This window comes from Aythya marila (genome assembly GCF_965140915.1).
Source record: "Aythya marila genome assembly, chromosome: 24".
Classification (NCBI taxonomy): Eukaryota; Metazoa; Chordata; class Aves; order Anseriformes; family Anatidae; genus Aythya; species Aythya marila.
In genome coordinates this window covers 4,820,468-4,842,721 of record NC_139065.1, presented here as the reverse complement: position 1 = coordinate 4,842,721, position 22,254 = coordinate 4,820,468, and the positions used below count along the sequence as shown (strand labels likewise).

The 22,254-nt window shown below is 40.3% G+C and overlaps 1 protein-coding gene across 1 annotated transcript; it reads right to left on the bottom strand.

The window, feature by feature from the left end:
* Window positions 1–405: 405 nt before the first annotated feature.
* Window positions 406–20,223, bottom strand: SLC26A8 (solute carrier family 26 member 8). Its single transcript, XM_082778303.1, has 19 exons — window positions 20,034–20,223; window positions 17,392–17,531; window positions 16,911–17,027; window positions 15,765–15,940; window positions 15,107–15,271; window positions 14,279–14,428; window positions 13,085–13,167; window positions 12,575–12,722; window positions 11,710–11,823; window positions 10,870–10,947; window positions 9,613–9,708; window positions 8,570–8,676; window positions 7,286–7,355; window positions 6,361–6,453; window positions 6,149–6,283; window positions 4,479–4,838; window positions 3,084–3,138; window positions 2,776–2,954; window positions 406–1,619 (listed from the first exon to the last, which is right to left on the bottom strand). The coding sequence occupies exons 1-19, from the start codon at window positions 20,201–20,203 to the stop codon at window positions 1,422–1,424; spliced, it is 2,634 nt and encodes an 877-aa protein (XP_082634429.1). The 5' UTR covers window positions 20,204–20,223; the 3' UTR covers window positions 406–1,421.
* Between the last annotated feature and the right edge of the window lie 2,031 nt (window positions 20,224–22,254).

The window sequence follows — 22,254 nt, the reverse complement described above, 5'->3', positions numbered from 1 at the left end:
ACTCAGCACAGTAATGTTCACTAAAATCCTTCGCCATTGCACTTCACACATGCAGAGCTGCAGCTTCCCTTGAGAAACCCCTTGGAAGAGTATGAAGTTAAATGAAAAAAAAAAAAAAAAAAAAAGGAAAAAAGAGGAGAAGAACTCACTGCAGTACATTACAGGTAGTTTAATATTAACATTCCTATTAGCCATTGTATCATTGCTAAAATTTAGCAGCCAGGAGCAGAATTCAGAGGAACCACCATGCTATTACTCTACATCAAGAAACCAGGCAATGCCCAGCAGCGAAAGTTAGAGCTGTTCACATGTTTTGGAATTCAGCCCAGAGCATAGACCTGTATATAAAGGACCCATCATTTACACCAAAACTTTGCACTGAAATGGGGCTGAATAGGATATAGACACAGTGCTGGCCACTCGTCTACAATTAATTTCACTAAATAATTTCATTAATTCAATTAATTAATTTCGCTCTTCGCAGTGGGCAGTCTGTGCCATGAAATGATCCTCCAGCTGAGGGTATGGCAAAAGCTCGTGGCATGTATTGCTGCTGTAGGTAAATGTTTCTGCTTCCAGTGTAATCCTAGATCATTCCTCTGTACTGATAACACTGTGTTAAACTCTACGGCTGACGTACAGAAAATAGAAGTAAGCTGATTTTGTTTTCCCCAAGCGTTAACTGTATCTTAGTTTATAATTTTCCTGGCTCTTCAGAACAAAATGAAAACATTTCTCCATTCTTTACTATTTCAGCAAGAGAATGCAAAGAACATGAAAAAATAAATTACTGTTTACTGGGATTTAGTTCAGGTAGCTAGACAGATGGAGGGAAAATTACTCAAAGGACTGGCATCATGTTATGTTAGTGCAGACTATCAACCTCAGCAATTTGTCTAACAGTAATGACAAAATGCTTTTCTTTGAAGCTTCACATCACTCTACACACTTATACACACTTCTGAAGATAATGAAACTGCCTGCATGTAATCTGCCAAGATATGGCAGATGAGTTTTACTTACTAACAACCAATAAATATATAAAAAGTACTAAGTTGGGGCATTTAAACTAATTTCTAAAGAATTTCAGGAAAGAAGTGCATATCATTTGCTAGAATTCACTACAAAACTAGGAATTATCTTGTACATTGAAATTTCTCTGCTGTTGCTATTGCTTAATATTATATCTATTTGAAAATGCCTGAAAGCAATAATATAAATGCTGCTTTTTGTTTAGAACAACAGAAGTACTGTAGGCATTAGTCAGGCTGTCTATTTTAAGAACTCTGGAACAGAAAAGAAAAGAAAAAAAAATAACATCAAATGCTGATAAGAACCACCAGAACTGTTGCTTGACAGTACCTTTCTCCCTTCTATTGACATCCCAGTTCCCCAACACTTGTAATTCAGGGATTGCTGGTCTACTTCCACCTCTTCTCCCAGCCTGGGTCCTCGAAATCTGGTTGAAAGGATGAAGAATCAAACCGCCGGAGAGGGCTTGGCCCTGCTTCGTTCTGGGCTGAGCATGAGATATCTGATGGCACTTCACACAGAAATCTGGTGTCAGAATTCCTTGTAGAGGAAAACTCTCTGGTCTTCTCCAAGAGCGACTCTATTTCCTGAAATGTACACAAACATTGCTCTAGGCCAAGGGTGGCCAGTCAGTTGAGCCAGTCAAGCGCGGTTCCCATGCCAAGGCACTAGCATGTGAGCAGCAAGAGGGCCGTGGGAGCACAGGGCAGCTCAAAACCCCAGCTGCTGAAGGAATGAGCCAGCAGGGCTGCCAAGCTGCCAGCTCTAAGCTGCTGTGGGTCCCTTCTGCACATCTGGCCCAGCCTCGTCTCACAGTGGACTTTTGGGGAACCACTGTCACCTCCTACATGGAAGCTGCTCCCAACCTTTTCCCCACGTCCCCTAAGCAGTGGTGAATGTGTACTGACACCTTCATTCTATGGGAGAGAGTCAGGAAGTTCAATACCTTTGTGCTAGACAGTGTAATGCCAATGTAAGAGTGTTAAAGAAGTTGTTCCGTGGGCAGCAGAACACAAGAAACCCATTTTCTTATGGATTTGGCTATTTTATTTTCTTTCATTCCCCCCTCCTTCAGCTATAGGACCCCAGCCTGGCGGTATGCACAGCACAGTTAGCCAAGGCTGGGTTCTTTTTCCGAGGTGGGGCAATTACTGGAATCTTCTGCTCAGAAGAAGGGCTCTTCCTGGAACTTACAACTGTCTACCCTATTTGAACTTGGCTGACACAGCCTATGAGCTTAAAAACTATTGCACAGGACTGGCAGAAAGATCACGTGCACAAGCTTCATTTCTTTGGAAAATCAAGCCAGTGCTGTCCTTCACTTCTCCCAACAGCCCCAAGGGAGCTGGTGCAGTAACCTCTGGAAATAAAAAGCTTGGAGCTTTTGCTCTGCCCTGGCAGGGTCCTTGCTCTGTGGGAGAAATGGAAACTGTCTAAAATGCCACAAAGTCATTCCCTGCTGCAAAACTGGCCTGATTCCTTTCCAGTCTGCATACAAAGTTGTCTTTCCCCAGGCTGGAACACAGGACTCAGAGAAACAAATTGGATTATTGGTGGTTTGTTGGTGGTTTTTGTTTTTTTGTTTTTGTTTTTTGGTCTCCGTCCATTGCAAACCACAAAATAACTGAAAAATTCAAAAGAGCATCTGCTGTGCCCTACTTCCTCAGCAACATCACAAGCCTTTTAAGTTACTGACAGAGTAATTAACAACACGAAGACTTAAATGTAAGCAAAATATCCTACCTTCTCGTGTTTAGCTTGTAGTCTATCGGCAACCTCTTTCGAGCTAAGTTGTAGCCCATCTGGCTTTTGATGCTTCTCCAAAGCAGCCAGCACGGCATCGTGAAGAGTTAGAAAGAATATTCGTTTGGTGACACTTCTGACAAAGAAATCATTCTTCTCAAGCACTGCAATCACAGAGGCTATAAAAATGGGGGGGGGAATAAACAGCAGCAGAAGTCACAACAAGCAGTATAGCTGAAACATATAGCTGAAATTTAAAATGTATCCCTCATGATCAGTTAATATCCATAAAAAAATACTGTACTCACGGTGACAGCCAGCTATGAAGACTGTAATGCTAGCATCACGAAACATGTGGATGATCTGTGGAAAGAATCCCATACCAGCATTAGAGTAATCTTGCTTTATGTAAGTGCACCAGAAGGTAAAACATAAATGAAGAAAGAACTCCTTTGTAATGGTTTGTCTCTGAAGGAAATCCTTCTTCCAGCATCTCAAATCCCAATTCTTAGCTCAGCGCTAAACAGCCAGGGTGTTCAAGATCTAAATGAGTGTTGACTCCAAAACCAGGGCAAGTTGCTGACCCTCCTGCAGTGCACTATGCAGCACCCAGTGTTATTTCTTGACTTATACAAAAATGTCTTACAGGAACAGGTTAACTCAAAACATTTCTACATACACAGACTCCATGCCCACATGTAAGCAATGAGAATAGGAACCTGAGTTTTCAAGCATGACCTGTAATTCTGTTAGTCTCAATTTTTATGTCCAGCATTTTTAGATGTATTAACTTAATTTTAAAAGAACCAGATTTTAGAGGGGATTGTTTCTCACCATCTTCTCTATTCCTGGCCCTTTGTAATTAAAAGGCGTAAAAAAAGAGTTACTTTGAAGGGGGAAAAAAAAAAGAAGCCATAAACCTCAATATTTCAGAGAATCACAAGAGAATCACAGGATTTCACAGTATGAGGCTGGAAGGAATCTGGAAAGACCTCATCTCCCTCCCCAAAGGGGAAGTCATTTAATAGGTGGCAAATAAATCTTCAAGGATCTTAGGGAGATCAGCTCAATGCACAATTATTCCCAATAGGTGTTAGGAACAAATTAAACAGAACTCTTTGAAGTTGAGCTATAGACTTTGAGGGAGCTGAGTAAGAATCCATCTGGAACTGTCTTTCTGAGCAGCACAGCTACAATAAATTTATTTTTGCTAAATATATCTCTCCATTGGCTAGGGTCCCCACTTGAAGACTAAAATGTTCAAGTCTTACTTCAAAGAAAAGGCTAATTAGGCATTCAGCAATCAAATCACTCCAAGAAAAGATAGCTGATAGTTTTACATCTTACACTTCTAAAGAAGAGATTTTTTTTTTTCTAAGTTGGAAGAAAAAAATTAACAGCCAAAATGGAAACAGCAAATTAGAGATTTTTATAAGTATGTTTTTGGTTTACATTATTTTAGAACTAATGACCATGGATGGCAGGTTTTAACAAGCATCAATAATGTGACTTTTGCTTTTAAAAAAGTGGCTTTATGGGAAGTTATTATTTTCTGAAAATAAATAGATTAATTTTGCACCCTGAATGGTCAACGGGAAGATACATAGATTGTTACGTAGCAGGGCACTTGAGGCTAACCAAAAACATATGATATCGGGTAAACTTTAGGTTTCCCATTTTCATGCTAGATTTAGGTTCCTTACCTCTTTCAGTAAGTCTGAGCCTTGCAAATCCACATATTGCACCATGCTGAAGTCTAAAATAATGGTGTGAACTGGACACGACAAATCCACTGACTCTTCCTCCTGACCTAACTGTACTGAGGAATTATCTATTGCAGAACCTGCCAAAGGGCTAGCTCCTTTCCCTTCATCCTCCTTCTTTTCAGTCTTATCTCCTGTGTTAGTGCCCGGGGATGGAAGCTGTGCATCAGCTGTTCCCACCAGGAGCGTTTTCGATTTGTGTCTGTCTCCATTCTTGGACCAGCGTACCAAATTCACTGAAGATGACGAGGAAGCTCTGCCTGTGTGACTTTGCTTCACCAGTCTCGCTGTATATGGTATCTAGGATGGAAAGTGGAGAATACATCAGTGGTTGAAAGAACTAGGCCCAGGGGGGTGGAATTTTTTTTTAATATTTTTTTTTCTGCAAATAAACACTGTAAATCACATGATAGTTCTTCTCTCATGGTAAAAAGCACATCTGAAGTAACACTAAATATATCACAAAGCCACAAGTGTATGCAAAGTAGCAGGTGACTTGAGCAAACCTCAGATGTGGTTAGAAGAGTGCCTTCAGCCACCAAATAGCACTAGTGTACCTCACTCTTCCACATCTTGAAATGGCCTGAGATACTGCCACCTGACTTATTATTTCTACTTTCCATAAAAGAAAAAAAGCAGAAAAAAAAATTAAAAAACACTTTCTGTGGCTTCATACAACATCTCTTCCCACTCTAAGAAGACATTTTATTTTCCTTCCTCATATTTTTACAATGCATTGCCTTCCTAGGCAACAGTAAGCTGACCTTTACTGGCTGAGTTCTGCAGACCTCTTGTGCGTCTCCCTTCTTGTATGCCTGCTGGTCCCTAGGTGGACCAATGTAAAATTTTTTTCTTAATAGTTCCAAATGTGTGTGTGTGTGTTTTTTTAATTATTATTTTTATAGCACAAGACAGGAAAATTCACCCTCTGCATTTCAGCACTTTAGAAGATGCTGTTAAATTATCCATTGCTTCCTAAGCACCTCGGTGCCACATATGTTTTCCAGACTGCTATCTTTCAACCCATTTCTCATAAAAGGACTTAAAAATTACATGTAGCTGTTTGGAAAATATCTTCTTTTGCCTGAAGTTTCTTTCATAAACTAAGGCTTGGAAAATTCAGATAAAGAGGGATATGAGTGACTCTCCAGAAGACACGCAGCAGCCAATTACAGGAAAGATATGAGATAATTGTCTGATCAGGATAATCACAGCTGCCTTTGTGGCATTTTGTACTCGTTCTTGGCAATATTGGCAGTGGTACACATTCCACTTTCACTCATTTCTTTGGGGAAAAAGAAAAAAATGCTTACTGAAGCACTTTACAAAATTAATTCTCTTGGCTGAGGAGAAGAAGAGAGGATGTGCTGAATTTTTCAACTGCTAGTTAATTCACCCAGTAAGCTGAGCTTCTATTGCTCTATCATGAAGTATACATGAAGAAATACAATGGTAATGTTTGCTTATTTTCAAACAGCAAATATATATATATGCTTTATATAAACTTTTACATCCTCCTAAATTCTGGCAAGCTAAGAGCATTGTCCTCAGTAACTGAAAAGCAGACACCTCGAACAGACAGATTAGATAAATGTACTTTTAAAGCTGACCCTAGGTGGTGGTAGAGGTTGATCACAGACACAAGAGCATTCAAAATCTTTGCTTTCCAGCGAACTGTCTGACCAAGAATCTGAAATTAAATCCCTCATTTCATTTTGATCTAGAGGCACTGCCTTCATGTCCATCTGAAAGAGAAAAATAGTCTTATTACAGAGATAATAGATCTTAGAAACTTCCACTAACTGAAAAAAATGGCATTTACCTTGCGTAACAAGTAATTTTTGAAGTTATTCATATTTGCAAAAGAAATGGAAGAACAGCACTGGAAGATTTTGACACCTTCAATCTCTGCTGCCTTTAAGACAAAAGTTGGATCTGTGAGAGTTGTACTTAGCAGGAGCCGTTTTTCCCCTCCTGACTATGCAATAGACTGCAAAGTGCTATCCTAAGGACACAGTTTCTGGTAATGTTAACTACACCTCCCACTGGTAGTGGCACTGGCAACATGGACCTAATCATCAAAAACAAACCCGTTCCTCTTGTTGTTAAAAAAACGTACCTCCAGCAGCTCTATCACTGATGACAGTTGACTGGTACAATATAAAACGAGCAAATTATTTTTAATACTGCTCACTGCAGAAAACACACACTATGTACTTGTCTTACTAACCTTGTTTTTCTATTGTTTGATCTTTGCAAATCCATCAGCATAACATTGTGCATGTACCCAGCTGGCAATGCTCTCTACTGCTGTATTGCCCAACTCTGTAGGGTGCAAGTCTTAGCAATAGTGTGTTAAAAAAGCCTGTGCCCTAGCTGTTATCCCATCACCACAAGGATCGGTGAGTCAGTCTAGCACATGCACAGCTGTTATTGTGAAAACAAACATAGCGTGGACAAAACCAGCCTGAGAAAAGCAGGTCAGCATAAAATACCAAACAGCTCCGGAAATGACCGCAGTGTGGCTTCCACCACGGGGACAACACAGATTGACACAGGGAGCTTCACGGGGCGCAAGCAGGCTGAGCTAGGTACCTGAGTCACTTTGCTCTCCAGATATTTAAGCATTCTTTAGTTTCAAAGTTTGGAATCAAATGAACCGAGTCTGAATGGCCACCCCCAGGCATTTAAGGGAAAAAGATGCATTGCAGAGAGAAATGGAACATTTGTTTTTTGTTTCCTCTTACAGCTCTGTAGACGGATAAACTTCTATAAATATTCGTGTTTGGAATCTGTCCCAGCTCCACCATCTTCATTCTGAAACAAGATGTTTATTAGGTTTTCACATACAGCAGAGAAAAACTGCATGTTCCTAAAAGCTTGATCTCCATTTCTCTCCTCTTCACTGGATATACCAACCCTAACTTTAGAGGGTGTGAATACAGCAAATTATTCACTCCCAAATAGCATTTGCTGAATAGGGGAGCAGCACACAAGCACACCCTTAAGGTATGCTGGTGCCTTCAAGAATGTATTATGTCCCATTTCTAGGTCTGGAACAATCGCATTATTGTTATTACACCAGTGAAGTGTGTTTGCTCTCCATCTTCCCACAGCCTTCCTCAAAGATACAGCTACACGTACAGCTGGAAGCAGTTGCAAGCTGTGCTTAGGGCTGGCTACACATGGGCTAGGTTGGTCCAGAGGCCATGCAGCAGCTTTAGTGCAGCATCTTGCCTCTAAGGAGAATACCTCGGGTTGGGTATTGTGCTTTGCTCATGGTGCTGCATGGTTTTGGGGTGAGTTCTGGTCAGTTCTGTCTTCCCGCTCTCCAATGACCAGCCAGCCAGCCACTTGTTAATTCCACCCATAACTCTGAGCAGAGGAATACTGGGAATTTCAGACAACTGAAATTCTTCCTGAAAGTATTCTTTCAGAGCCACTCTGGATTGGTTTGATATTTACAGGAACTGAGGCATTTCCTAGCTTTTTGCACGTTATTCTAGAGGCTTCAGCCTACTCAGACAAGTACTTCCCTATCATGGTAAATATCATGAGTTGTTGCTTGGATTTATAAATGATTTTCCTGGCTGGAATAGCAGCTAACACACTGAGCAATGTGGGCCCAATGGAATCTCCCTCAGCTATGATAGATTAGGTTTATGGAGAAGATAGAGCAACTTGGTAAATGGCAATAAAGACTAAGGAATACATTTGAAATAAAGACACATCATCTCATTTTATCCTTCTGGCAGCGTGTATACAGATGCGTGCATACAGACCACATCTCCTGGCTGATGCCTACACTACAGGGAGCAGTTTCCAGTTGCATGGCACACCTGCAGAAAGGACCAATCTAGAGCCCGTGGACTTGACAAGATTATTGCTCTGGGATAGTATTAGAGACTCCAGGATGACCTGACTGAAGTGTTTACAAACATGGAACTACTTTTCCATTGTCACATGCATAGCTATCTCCACAACATCAGCTCTCAGAAAAATCAGCATTTTGCTCTAGGAGTTACAAGTACCTGTGTGACCTAATGCTGATTATGAAGAATGCAAGTGCCAGGGCGATCACTAATCCCACATCAAGACCAAGACGAAGCACTGCAGCAAAAGTTCCAAGCCAAATAACCTTTGAACAAGAGACAGAGTGAACGTTAGCTGTGAAATCATATAAAAATGACCTCCAACTCAGGCCCAGCATTTGAAAATTGAAGGAAAAAAATAATCTTAGCAATACCTCTAGACTACCCCAGTCCTGGATGTCATCACAAAGATCACAAGAAAAAGGTGCAGGACTTCAAAATGCATAACTCAACTACAGTTATGGACAAGATGGACTGCCTGCTTTCCTTTGCCCTGCATTTGGGGATATGCAGTGGCTATACAGATGCCTCCACCACTCCAGTCTACCCTGAAGAACAAGGCAAATATCCAGATGTGGCTGAAAAAATGGTGCTGAGAACTTCCCTCCTGATAAGCACTTTGTTCTTGAAAATACAAAACTGTACGGAGATCCCCAGATAAAGATTTGGTCTGATGATGCTGAAACCCTCAATCCAGACAGAAAGGATTGATTTCTACCATGGCAAATAACAGAAGCAGGTCTGGTAGATTTTTTTTGACCCTTTCTATCATCAAGTTCAGTGTTGGCTAAGCCTTCCCAATCCTTAGAACCCACAAGCTACAAATCTTATGCACAGCTCAAATCTCCTGATTTTTTAACAGGGCTTCAATAATTAAGAGGAGTCACATCATACTGGGGGCGTTTCTCTTAATGAGAAATCCGGAACAAGAGTTAACATATTCCAAACTGACAGCTAAACAATTTCCTTCTCAGGGGATCTGGGAAACAACTACAATGACCAGTTCTCCCTGTATAGAATTGCAAATTGATCTGTAGAGATTTCAGCACAATTCTTTCAGTGGGTATTTCAAAGGATCCCTCTTCTAAGAGAATGGCCACTGCTTTGCCTTACCATCCCAAAACATGCATTTCTCCTTTTAAGGCACATTGCAATTCTTAGATGGTTTTGTTTGTTTGTTTGTTTGTTTGTTTGCTACTTACTAAATGATACTTATCCTGTCTCCACAGAGTGGGGATGTCCAGAAACTTTTGAAGAAAAGGTAGCATATTAAATACCACAATAGCAGCCAGTACACCCTGTACAAATAATAATGAAAATAAAATCCATCTGATATTTATTGCATCCACAACATGCTAAGGCACAGATATCCAAGACAAACTGCTCAGAATTTAAAACTTATTTCCATAATTTTTACAGATCTCCTCTGATCTGCAAAGCAACATGAAAGTAGCATGCAACTTCTTTGACTTCACAATTACTTTTGCCAACACAACTGGACTTCCTCTTGAAATGCTGTATGTAGTTTCCATTTCAATATTCTCCAGTGAATCCCTATGCCTCCTACAGCACTAGGATAAATGCCAACACTATCTACAGAATTAAGAGCTGCTGTTTCGAAAAGTGGTTTCAATTAGCATGGGCAGTGCATTGCCAAATTTAGGAAGTTGTTTGACACCATTTATTGAAACAGCCCTTCCTAGAAATGAAAAGGAGATTGAAGGGAAGTAGATGTTTAAATTCTGTTTTGTCAGCTAGTTTTGGGAAGGGGATTAATTCTCCCATCTCACAAAGAGGCCAGGAAAAAAAAATCAGGAAGTAATGCTCTATGTCAGTTGTTCTCTAAGACAACTTAAAGGGAAAAAAAAAAAGTCTAGATAAAAATTTTAAGAGAGAAGTAAAAAATTGAGTCCTCTGAACAATCTGCAACAACAAATGTTTGCAGCAAAAAATGCACAAAAGGTAGTTTGGTAGTGCATATATTTTTAAAATAAACCTCAATGACCAAGCTAGAATCAGAGACACTAAACACAAATTCCCATTTCTGAAGATTTTATTTACCTCTTTACACTAAAGATTTTGAAGCAGAAATTACTTATACAGATGCAAGACAGGAGCTCATTAATGTGTTATACAGTTGTGCAAAAGAGCTTGGAAGATGGGAAACTATAAGTGAAATACATCTAAATTACACACCCTGGCAGTGAAATTTGAATGCTTTTAGCCAAGCAATTTTAGCTTGTTCTGAACAGTCAGAGATGGGAGAGAGATGCATTGTTTATTATCCAGTGTTTCAGCCTGCTGAAATTTAGGGGAGTTTAAAGTCATTGTTTTGGTTCGGTCTGCCCATGAAAACAATTAACTCTAGAGAATGATATAACCCCGACTGTCTAGGAAATCTTCATATTATGCTTAGAAAGTAAGTATGCTGCTACCATAACTATTTCATGTTCACTTACGTTAGGAATCATCTGGAAAAAGTATCCTAGTTTCAGTGCAATCACCAGCATTATAGTTGCTCCAATCATTGCTGCTAACTGAACAGAAATACTTTATTAGAGATGCCTTCCAGAAACATTTCCTTACTTGTCCCCTCTACACAAGTAGGTATGCTCCATGTAACAGCACCCAGTAGGAAAAATAACCAGGGGACAATTAACAAAGTCCACAGGTGTGCTGTAATGGATTATACACATTGCAGAATACTCAAGTTTTCAGTAGATATAAATTTGGCCTAAACGGACTATTCTTATGCACAAGAATGCAGGATTTTGATTTGATAACTTCATTTGAGAAATAAGATACTTCTCATGCAAGTCAGCCTTAGGAACAAGCTTTTTATTAAACAAAATTACTTCTGTGATGCAGTGAGTCATGTACAAATATTCAATTAAGAGGTATGATAAAAAATATTATTAGAAATTATAATTATATATTAAGCCCTCCTTAAAAATATTAAGATCACAAAGTACTCGAAAGTTAGGAAGAAGTGGCAGAATTAAGGGTGCTTAAACAATTTTCCATTTGTCTTTTTGGACATATTAACTAAAATACAATTTCAAACTGTATGAAGATATCTTATTCTCCCTACAGAATTCTGGCTTCCTTCAGTAGACATCACATGCTGTAAATACCACATAATTACAGTACATAACATACACAGAGAGGGCATGTGAGTTCATGTTGCACGGGTATATAACTTTACATCTCACCAATTGTCTGGGCGAAATGTCAGCCTACAATCAATATACAGTGATTTTAGATGAGCGTAGAAGCTTTACAAATCCAGCCCAGCTCACCTGTGTTCTTCCACCTGTCTTCTCTTGAATGACAGTTCCAGAAATAGCACAGCTGATAGCAAAGCTTTTGAAAAATGAGCTGCAAATATTGCATAGCCCCACAGCTATTAGTTCCTGTAAAACAGAAATATAAGGAAGCAGAGAAAACCCCAAAATGAATAACTTACCTAAATAGAAGTGGCTTAACAAGAAGTATATTTCCTTCTGCTCACACTAGCTGGTTGCTCAGCCCAGAAAACCTTCTGGAAAACAAGGTCTCCCATGATTAAATGAGTTCTCTTAAAAGGTACAAAGTTTTCATAGCAGAGGATCTCATGGACCCGACTCTAGTTGTTATTTATAAAGAAATCCACTTAGAACCCCACAGTTTCCAGGCTAACGCATGGCAAATTTCAGTACATCTGAACAAAATCTCTTGGACTCTCGGAGCAAAAGACTCTTGGAGCAATCACTCTGGGCAGAGAACCCATACGTTGGGACAGTAGCCACCTACAGAGAGCCATGGCAGCTCTGGCCATTTCCAATTTCAGTTAATCACGTTGTGTGCTTTTATAAATCTCATGGATTCACAACAGCAATGGTCCTCTGGGTTCAGTAGCACCAGTGTGTGTCTGCTGGCAGGCAGGTCATCCAAACCACTGAGGCTATGCCAAGGCCTCTTGCTAAAAGATGGCCACTAATGTGGATTTCATGTATGTGCAGCAGCCACCCCTCTATAGGGAAGGGCAACGAGTTGCTACAAAACCATCAGGTGGCATATTCACTCCATCCTTGCACTTCTACTACTGTCAGGTAACTAGGGGCTTTACTAGCATGAATTCAGCTTGCTCCTTAGCCTAGGAAGTATGTGCAGCTTTGTCCTCACCTGACTGCTGGAAATATTGTAGTTGTGAAGCGAAGCATACCTCTCTCCAATAAAGACAAGAAGGAAGCAGCTTACAATAGCAAGGGAGAAAGCAGGCATAATGATCTTGCTCAGGTTTGGTAAATCTGGCATTGTAGGAAGCAGAAGCCTACAGGATCAGAGAACAGGTAAGTTTAAACCTGGTCTGGGCTGTGTGCACAAGCCATACACAGGACCAACACCAGAGGCATCATTTAGCACCTTCCAGGAGATGCTCTGAATATGTAAGACTCTTTGCTTCCACCTCACAAAAAATACAAATTTCTTCTTTTGTGTCTAACAAAACCTGAATAAAGACTGTAGTTTGAATTCTGCATATGTTCTGAAACGATGATGCAATTAAATCTCTTGAAGAATTATTCCTAAAACTGTGCTGCCCAGTAAGAATCAGCCCATCAGATTTCAAGAACAGACTGAAACATCCTTTCGTATCTCAAAAGTATAACCCCGTGAACAGGACAGATAACTAACCTCTGAGGAATCTTACTGACCACAGCACTACTAGATTCAGCGTAAACATGAATGTGATTGGAAATAATGGTGCCTGTGATGATCTGGGAAAGAAAACAAGAAATAGTATCAGGGATTATACAGCATTTGCTCCTGGTGCTGTACACCATAGATCTAAAGACAGTTAATCTTGAGGAGTGTTTAAAGGACTCAAACACAGATTTTTTCAGTGTGTAAACATAACAGCATCCTGAAGTAATGTTAATGTATTTTTTATAATAAAGTGTGTTATATTAATACTTCCTAGCCATGTGCTAATGCCTACAGTGTAGTAATGTCTGACATATCCCACATAAAACATGGACTTTTTTTCTTAGTCCAAATCATTCTTTTACTCCTATTAACCTTTATGAACATTCAGAAATAATAATTTTTATTTTTTTTTCTGATAAAGAACTTGCTGTCTGTAATGTTATGCTCTGCCACAGGTGGTGCCCCACAGGCCCCTGTTGGGCAAGTGGCAAATGGCTTCAACTCCAGTGTCAGCAAGGTGGGGCTCTTGGTAGCTGCTTTTTCTATGGAATAAGCTATCTTTTAGATTTCTAGATTATCCATAAAAGTCAGAATTTTCATTTCAATAGAAAGTTTGGATTAAAAAAGCTCATCTGTTTTCCAGGAAAGAGAAAAGTGGAGAAAACAGCAGCAACAAATATTGCAGAATTTACAACAAGAACTGCTTTTGAATGTCACAAAATTGAATATCCCTTTCCAACAATTCCAGACCAAAAAAGAAGCATAGTTAGATCAAGACTCTGAAGCTTCGAGTTCATGGTTCTAGTCTCTAATAAAGATAAGAATTAACATTCAGAGTCCTGAACTGGGTTTCCATGGTGGTTTCATCCTATACACTGCTTTTTATTCATGTAGCAATTCACTGTGACTTGTTCTCATGGCCTTTTGTGAGGAGGGATTATTTTCACAGTAGCTTATTTTCACAGGAAATAAATAAAAAGTAAGTAAAATAAAAAGTAAATAAAGTAAATAAAGCTTATTTTCACAGTAGCAGGGAAGAACGAAGAAGTTCATTGCTGAAATCCACCCCACAAATCAATGACAAAGGCTGTTTGTGGTATTCAGCCCCACACCACCATCTCAGACAGGTCATTCCTGAACTGTTCATTCAGTTATCACGATGGCATTATGGAGAACACTTACCAAGAGAAGTTCTATAGGAAATGCAATTGGATTATGTTTATAAGTTATGCTGATGCATTTACTGATCCATAGCACGGGCAAGCTAAGTGAAAACAGCAATGTGCTGGTTGCATTAGCCTTTGGGAGAGCCCGGAAGTAATGAAATATATCCTGAAAAGGAATCATCATACAGAGGATCAGGGGCAGACACTCCAACTATTTTTATATTCTAGAAGATTGACACACATTGCCTGGACAACTGAACCCATCCTTTTGGCTACAAAACTTATCTCCAGTGAGAGGAGAGAGATGCTAAGAGCAAAACATTATTTAAAATGAATTATTGGTATCTGCAGAGAAAAAGCTGCCACAAGTAACTCAGATCTAGTTTTATCCTTCCTCTCTCTTCTACACCACCTTTCTCTGACATTAGTAAAATAAATTAGGAAGACTTAGCATTAACTTGTCTTTGAGTCTGCTGCTTTTTTGTAAGACATGACAAAGACACTGTGTGTCCAAAGGTTGCCCACAATGGTCAACTGAGGAAAAAAAGTACCTTTTCCTCTATGACATACTCTGCTATGAATATAGACATGCTAAGAATTATAAAGTTACATAAATAATTAAAGATACACACAGATTTTTCATCTTGCATGTCGCACAATAATCTCCATACACTGTTCAAGACAACAGGAAGGAAAGTAAACCACAGCTGAGACTTGCACAGATATCCCTTAGCAACTGACTTATTCTGAAATTGCCTTCAATTTCTGCAACTGTTCTTTTTTTTTTTTTTTCCGTTCCCTACAAGAAACATGCATTTCTTCAACTAATAATGAATTCACTTACGCAGAAAATGTCTCGAGGGCCCTTATGGAAGTCAAGCATGACACCAAAGATAAAGATGAACTGGGATACAATGACGTGCAGTGCTGCTGCAGTGAGGTAAGCATCAACGAGAGTCTTTGGCAAATATTTTGTTACAAACCCCAGGCAGAAGCAGCCTAGCAGCAACTGTATGGAACAAACGAGAAGTGAGATGCAATATAATTAGCTATGTCTAACCCGCCCTTCTTGTTTCTGTATTTGAAGAGCATGACTCTTCACTGCCATGCATGATGGATAGTTATTTAAACATGCTATATTCATTATGCACAATTAAGACACTGCCCAAACAAAACAGGAGTACTTTATATCAAGTGTGGGCAGTTATGTAGGACTACCTAAGGGTCTACATACTGGAGAACTGGTCAACACAAAGGATAACAACTTACTTCACACATGGATGTATTTATCATCAACACATAAATCTGAACCTATCACATCTTCAGACATCCCGAGAGGAAGAGGCAGACCTTCACGTCCCAGTTTGTACAACATACGCACTCAAATGTGCTGAGCTTAGTATTTGTGGTAAGAACATGCAAGCAGTTCCACTTCTCACATTTGTACAGAGAACACACATAAGGACACATCATTAAGGATATAAAATAGATTCATCTTCTACCTGAATGATGCCAGTCAAAAATGTTACTGATGCAGTAAGTGTCAAGGCCTCCATATGATCTTCCGTAAGTGTAGGGCCTGAGAAATTGTCCACTGAACCATTAAAGGACAGAGTTTGGTTGAAATTAAAAGACTTCAGAATGTTTTTCACCACCAGATTTAGGATGCTGAATGAGCCTGGGACCAACAGAACACAGAGAAGAAAATGGAACTGCATGAGATGTTGCAACAAGGATTCATCTTAAAAGCACACAGACATCTCTTCACCCCCCCTATCAGTCTGTACAGTGTGAGACTGTCTATTTTCACTCATATATGTAATATTATTCATATATATTTTAATGTTTCTGAATAAGTACCTAAAGTTTCCAAAGTCCCATCCGAAAATTTCAGACTCCTACGATTTTACAAACAGGCTTTGTTTGATCAGATGCACAACAAAAAGATTTGAATGTAGAGCACAAAAATGGATTCATTGCAATGAACTGCCATGAAATCACAGAATTACAGAATGGTTTGGGTTGGAAGGGACTTTAAAGATCATCTCATTCCAACCCCCTGCCACTGGCAGGGACACACTTCCAAGTCCAAAAAATACAGTCAGTCTGAGAAAGAACTGCCAAAGAGGCCAGAACTCCATGTGTCTACTTTTTATCATAAACACATAAACAGGATTTTAATAATCTGGTTTCTGAACAAATTAAAAATGTAAAACCATCAACAGCTCGGTCATAGCAAGAATCTACAAGACCCCCAGAGAAGACCAGGAGCTAAATCATGAATCACAGTCACATCCTGAGGGTAAATGGGAAGCAGCTTGCGCTGGCCCTTTACTTTATGTAGGAGACGCCTCCATTGACATTCCAGCTGTCTCCTTTGCTGTGATGTCTGTGACACAGGAGCTGTGTCCTCAGGGGGACAGGGCGCCTCACGGCTGGGACTGGACTGACTTCCTGAAATTCTCACCACAGATCAGCTGCAGAGGGGTGGAACAATGAATTGAGAATCTCTGGCTCTGGATTCTCACCTAAATAACATCGGCATTTTAGATGAAATAGATTAGGATATCCTGGCGGCTTTTTGAAGCAGCATTGAGCACAATCTCTACGTCCTGTAGAAACATTTTGCAGTACAAAATAAACCTCACCTACTGAGATATGATGCGAGGTCCCAAATATAACATATAGCATTGAGCAGCAGAACGTGGAAAGGAAGCAATTGACCATTGGCAGAGGTAACCTGGTCAGCCAAATTCCTAACAGCCCTAGAAAGCAAAAATGTAAGTATCTAAGAGACCTGATTTTGCAAGGTGGATTTTAAAGACTGTGTTATGTTGTTTGCAATACAGGAAAATGCTGTTATTAGTCTATATTTTGATTTAGTTTGAGGAAGACTTTATGAAAAGAGGCAGTGTCCTTTCCTTGAAATTACACTGTGTAATAGATTATAGAACATACACTTTCTTGCAAATGTGCAAATAAATAGGCTAATTATTTAGGGAACTTGTAAATTAAAGTTCCCACATAATCCGATGACATCTGGAAGAACAGAATTGACGTACAGGCGGTAGATTATGAAAAGGCTGACGTAGGAAAGGAAGCAGAAGTGGTTTTTTTCTCTCTGCCTACCTTGAGGAATCTGAAATATCCCAATATTTAGGCCTGCATGCAGGTCCCTCAAGATCCATTCTCTGAACTGATACGAAAAAAGCCAATTCAGGACAGGGAACATCTTGCGAATTAACTTTCTGAACCTTTCCCAGGAGAATCTGAAAAGAATCAAATAAGCTGAGCGATATGCAATGCCTTTTACAACCTCCACGCTCTGCAGCCTTTTTGCATGACCTCACACTGTGCAGGCACAGAAGCCACGCTGCTACCGTCAGTTCTCCGCAGGCACCCTACGCTGCGAACCCACACCAGCATTCGCCTTCCCCAGCTCCAGCTGGCGCATAGCGTGAGTCCCACATAGGCACCCCTGTGCCTTTGCATTCCATTCAGATGAATCGCAAATAGTCTGTGTGCCATTCGTATGACACCCTGCCAGCGCCACAGCACCGAACGCATCAATTACTTGACCTCATTAACACCGCGGAAAAATGGGAGATGGTAATTTGATCGCTCCTATTCTGATCAAAAAAAAAACCCAAACACCACAAACATACAAATGCTGCATCTGGAGGGGAAAAAAAAAAAAAAAAGAAAAAAAAAAAAAGCCTATCCCACATCCAAAAAAAAAAACCAGTAAAAAGTTTCCTGTACTACATTACTTAGCACAGAGATATGAGCAGGACTTGACCTGGATGACTTATTTTGCCTACACATCTTTGAATCAAAATTTCCAGTAGGTAAACTCTGACTAACCCCCGAGTCCTGTGCTCCTCCTTCCCCTTTTTAATCCCCTGGCCATATTGGTGATTTTCTACTTACAAACCAAATATAAGCGATGCACAAGGCTTCTGCAACCTTGAGCAGTGGCTGGGGAGACTGAGCCCCAGAGAATATTACAGAGCTGAGTCCCTTCCCATCGTGTTATTGTCCAAGGTGCCCATATGCTGGGCTGCCCAGTGAATACAAAATAGAGAACAGAGAAAACACAAGAGATAGGGAAGTGGAAAAGAAACAGGGAAAACAGCATGAGGAAGCAAGAAAGACATGATTCTGAAATGAGTTGGGGGAGGGAATAAAGACATTTTCTTATTACGCAGCAAGTTCAGTGATAAAGTTTCCAATAAGCCGTGACTTTAAAGTATAATTCTTCTTTCAACATCTGGGCAAGACTTATTTTATTGCAGCAGGCATTTCTGGGTGGGCAGACTTAACTCTAGATCACGTCATAATTATACACAATTCAAGCCTTTCCAGCAAGTAATTTTGTTTTTCTGACTGCAGATCTTTATCCAATCTCCTTCTTAATTTTTATTTTTATTTTTTAACATATGAAAAGACAGTGCCGGGATGGATGGCTATTGCACAGTCTAAATGATCTCACTATTACAGAAATTAATCAATGGCACTTTTTCAAGGTGAAATGGAAAACTAGAAAGCTCAGAAGTGAGTCAAACTATGGTTCCATTTGCCTTCACTTACCACCAGGAAATTACAATGGTTTAAGTAAAACAGGATCCACAGTTTTAGGCTGCAGTCGCCCACGTTGCTGAGCTGATGTAAGAGCTGGCTATACAAAAAGAGGGAAGTCTGGCTCCCCTACTCTCCTTTTCCCTGTGTGTCCTGTCCCACCTGGCAGCAGCAAGCTGCTAGATTAGCTCACCACACCTTGTGGAACCTCACCCATAGCTAGACTTGAGTCTCAGGTCCTGTCACGGTCCCAAAATAACAGTCTGAGTTTCAGTATACATTCAGTTTACATGCTGAAACAAAGCTCAGATAAATGATGAATCAGAGATTTTATATTTACTTTCTTATAAGGACTTTGTAGAGTAGACACAGTCATAACCATTGACAGTCCTCTCCATATCCAAAGAGAGATTCAGTCAGAAAACCAAGAGCATTCACAGTCAAACAAAACTAAAAGGGACGCTGATGAAAGGGCTTCCTATTTTTGATTTTATTTGCCTTGCTGGAAGAACACCAGGAATTCTCCTAAGTTGCCAACAAAGCCTGCCTTCTAGTGAGCCTACAGGGCTTCTCTGGCAGAAGAAATGCTTCTATCCCTGGTATAATGACCAAAAGAGAACTTTGGCAGATGGGAAAATCAGGCTGTGGAAGCATTAGTGCTGTATAGGCAGTACATTTGCCTCATTCTCCTTGAATAATGTAGGACCATAGCTCCAAAATAATGCAAAAGCAGTTTGGTCAATCTCAGGCATACCATTATGCAACTTTCCATGTCCCCAGCTAAGAAGGAACAGAAAATGGTTCTTGAAATTTAAGAAATAGGAGCAAAGAAATTGCACAAATCAGTAAAAAAAAAAAAAAAAAAAAAATTGAAAGCTTGTGTCTGACAGGTGGACTGAGGGGACTACAACTATCAACAGTTTCCCTTTACAACACATATATCCTTCATGTTATCATAGTCCTGAAGTGAGCAAACACTTCTGCGGATTGCAAATCAGCAGCTTTGGTAGTGGGGTGCTAAGCTTTTTGCATGTTTTGGGTACGAGTTCTGTAACTGGGTGATCTGCTTCAGTTATCAATCAGTTTGGCATTTTAATCAGAAGCTGTGGGAAAGTCAGCACCTCTTTTACATTTGGGATTGAAGAGTCTCCTCCATTTCTTTACCCCTGTCCAATTTGTGGCATAGAGCTCACCTGCAATGTAGCCGTCTGTTCTGTTGAGGGGTTTGTAGTTCTCCATGCAAGGTGGAAGGCAGGTTTCTTTCCAAGAATGCTTCAAACTGCTTCTCTGTCTTAATTTTTTTGGGGGCCCTGTAAACTGCTGATTGCCTGCAAGTGCGGACAGTGTCGTTGTCTAACTCCATGTTTTTTTTTCTGATCACAATGAAAAACCGAGGAACAGCAAATACTGGAGACCACAATGAAAGCTCTCGTTCTTTGCAGTGAGACTGGAATAAAGAAACAAGGTGATTGACTGAAATATCTATTAAAACCAAAACCAACAAAAAGCATAATATGTCGTCAATCCACCCCAACATAATTCCCATGAAGGTAACAGCAGGGATAAGCAAGGCTCTGGAGGCTGACACCCATGACAGACACACTGCTTTTAGGATCAAGCAAATCAATTGCCAGTTGCAGGAACACCAGGGCCTTCTGGAATTTGCCATATTCCTGCTCTGTAGGGAGGACCAGCCTGGATCCCCTCCATTATGTGATCCCAAAAGCAGGCCCGTGTTAAGGGAACTGAATGCAATCTCTCTCCATAAACCTACCACAGCTAAGAAAACCATCTGAATTTTCCTTTTTTTCCATGCTGGAGGAAAAAGGCTTAGTTTGAATCGTACAGAGAGCTGCTAAATCTGAGGCCGCACAAATGCCGCAACTTGCTGTGTAAAATGGGTATCTGATACCATTCAGGTTTTTAAATGCCCAAAACATCTGACTCACGTTCCTGAGCTTTTTAATATCTGGAAGGAGATCTGAATTCAATCACTATAACTCAGAGTAGGCAAGATGTGAGTTCCCAAAGCGCATACTGAGTAAGCAAAGGTCCAGTGCAAGAGCAGAGCTAAGATATTCTAAAGTTCTCATACCGACAGCTGAGGCAGAATAAAAATTCAAATCCAGAGCCTACATACGAGAAAGGTGGTGACAAGCAGGAACGTATTTTGAGGCTATGGGCAGATGAAAGAAGGAAAAGAGGATGCACTGAGTGAGCAGTAAGTCTTGTCAGAATGCACTCACTTTAAAGTACCCAAACCTAAAAAAAAAAAATATATCATTGGGATTTAAGCTTTCTCCTCATATTTCATTTCCTGAACTGCCAGGATCAGTTTGTACAGGTTTAGTGCTTTGCATCATTGAGATATGTGACTTCTGATACAGCTCCAGGCACCCTGACACAGTATTTACTGTCTTGTAAGACATATCCACCAACACGTCCGCACACCCGTCATCCTAAACCACAGAAACAGCTGGCTGTAGGCAAGTCTCAAACCATCTCCAGGGCACGATTTCTTCCTCTTTTTAAAGCAGAGATAAATCAAGGTCTTCCACGGATGAGTTTAGATCTTCCAAACCAGTACAAGCTCTTGAAACCTTAGCTGTTTATGACATCTTTGAGCACCATCACCTTTTCAAGGTAAGTTAACACAACAAATAAAACTAACAAGAAGCTAGAGATCACAAATTAAAGGTGTTAAACCCCTCAGCATGTTAGGAAGTAGTTACTTTTTAGATGCAAGCAATGGTAAATGTTAACTGTAGCTCTTTCCTATTATTTAGACCTCTGTGAGGACTCCCAGCAGCAGAGGACAGTGTCCCACTCTGGTGGGCTGTGTAGAGAATCTTATTTTTGACAGAGAAGCCAGTATTTTAAAAGTGGGCTTCCATATTCCATTCCCAATGTGTCTGTCTTGTCCTGCTAATAAGACTCAAGCCTGCAACTGAGCAGCAAGCGGCCCTAATCCCTAAACCCCATGCTATTTATTTGCTGGGACGTCCTGTACTTACTACCTACCGAAGACACTTTGGGCTCCACTTCAAACCCTGCTTAACCTGCAGCACTCGAGGGTTTCACTTGGTTTAAGTACATACTTGAAGCACATACATATCTTTGGTACTGCCAGGCCTCTTACAGCGCTGGGAAATAGCTTGTTCTCCAAGCAAACACAGAAAGATAGGGAAATATATGGGGAAATCTGGGTGGATCAGCTTAGCTCTCTTCATCCCTGCTGGCGTGAAGCCCTCCTGAGGGAACAAAGTGTCCTCAGGAAGTTCACCAACGCTAATTAATTAATTAGAACCAACACACACAGCTCCAGAAGCACACGAGGTACACCTCGCAGGCCAACTCAGGCCCGCACAACTGCTGCTTTCACTCATTTTTTTCACACATTTTCCTTTATTTTCC

What these genes read in the sequence shown, in the direction of transcription:
- SLC26A8 (XM_082778303.1), bottom strand. Translation starts at nt 20,203, where the DNA reads ATGGAGTTAGACAACGACACTGTCCGCACTTGCAGGCAATCAGCAGTT. An exon ending in CTCGCATCATATCTCAGTAG is followed by an intron (nt 15,941 to 16,910) that starts GTGAGGTTTATT and finishes TGTTGGTCCCAG; the next exon opens with GCTCATTCAGCATCCTAAAT. An exon ending in ATCAGCATTAGGTCACACAG is followed by an intron (nt 7,356 to 8,569) that starts GTACTTGTAACT and finishes ATCTTGTTTCAG; the next exon opens with AATGAAGATGGTGGAGCTGG.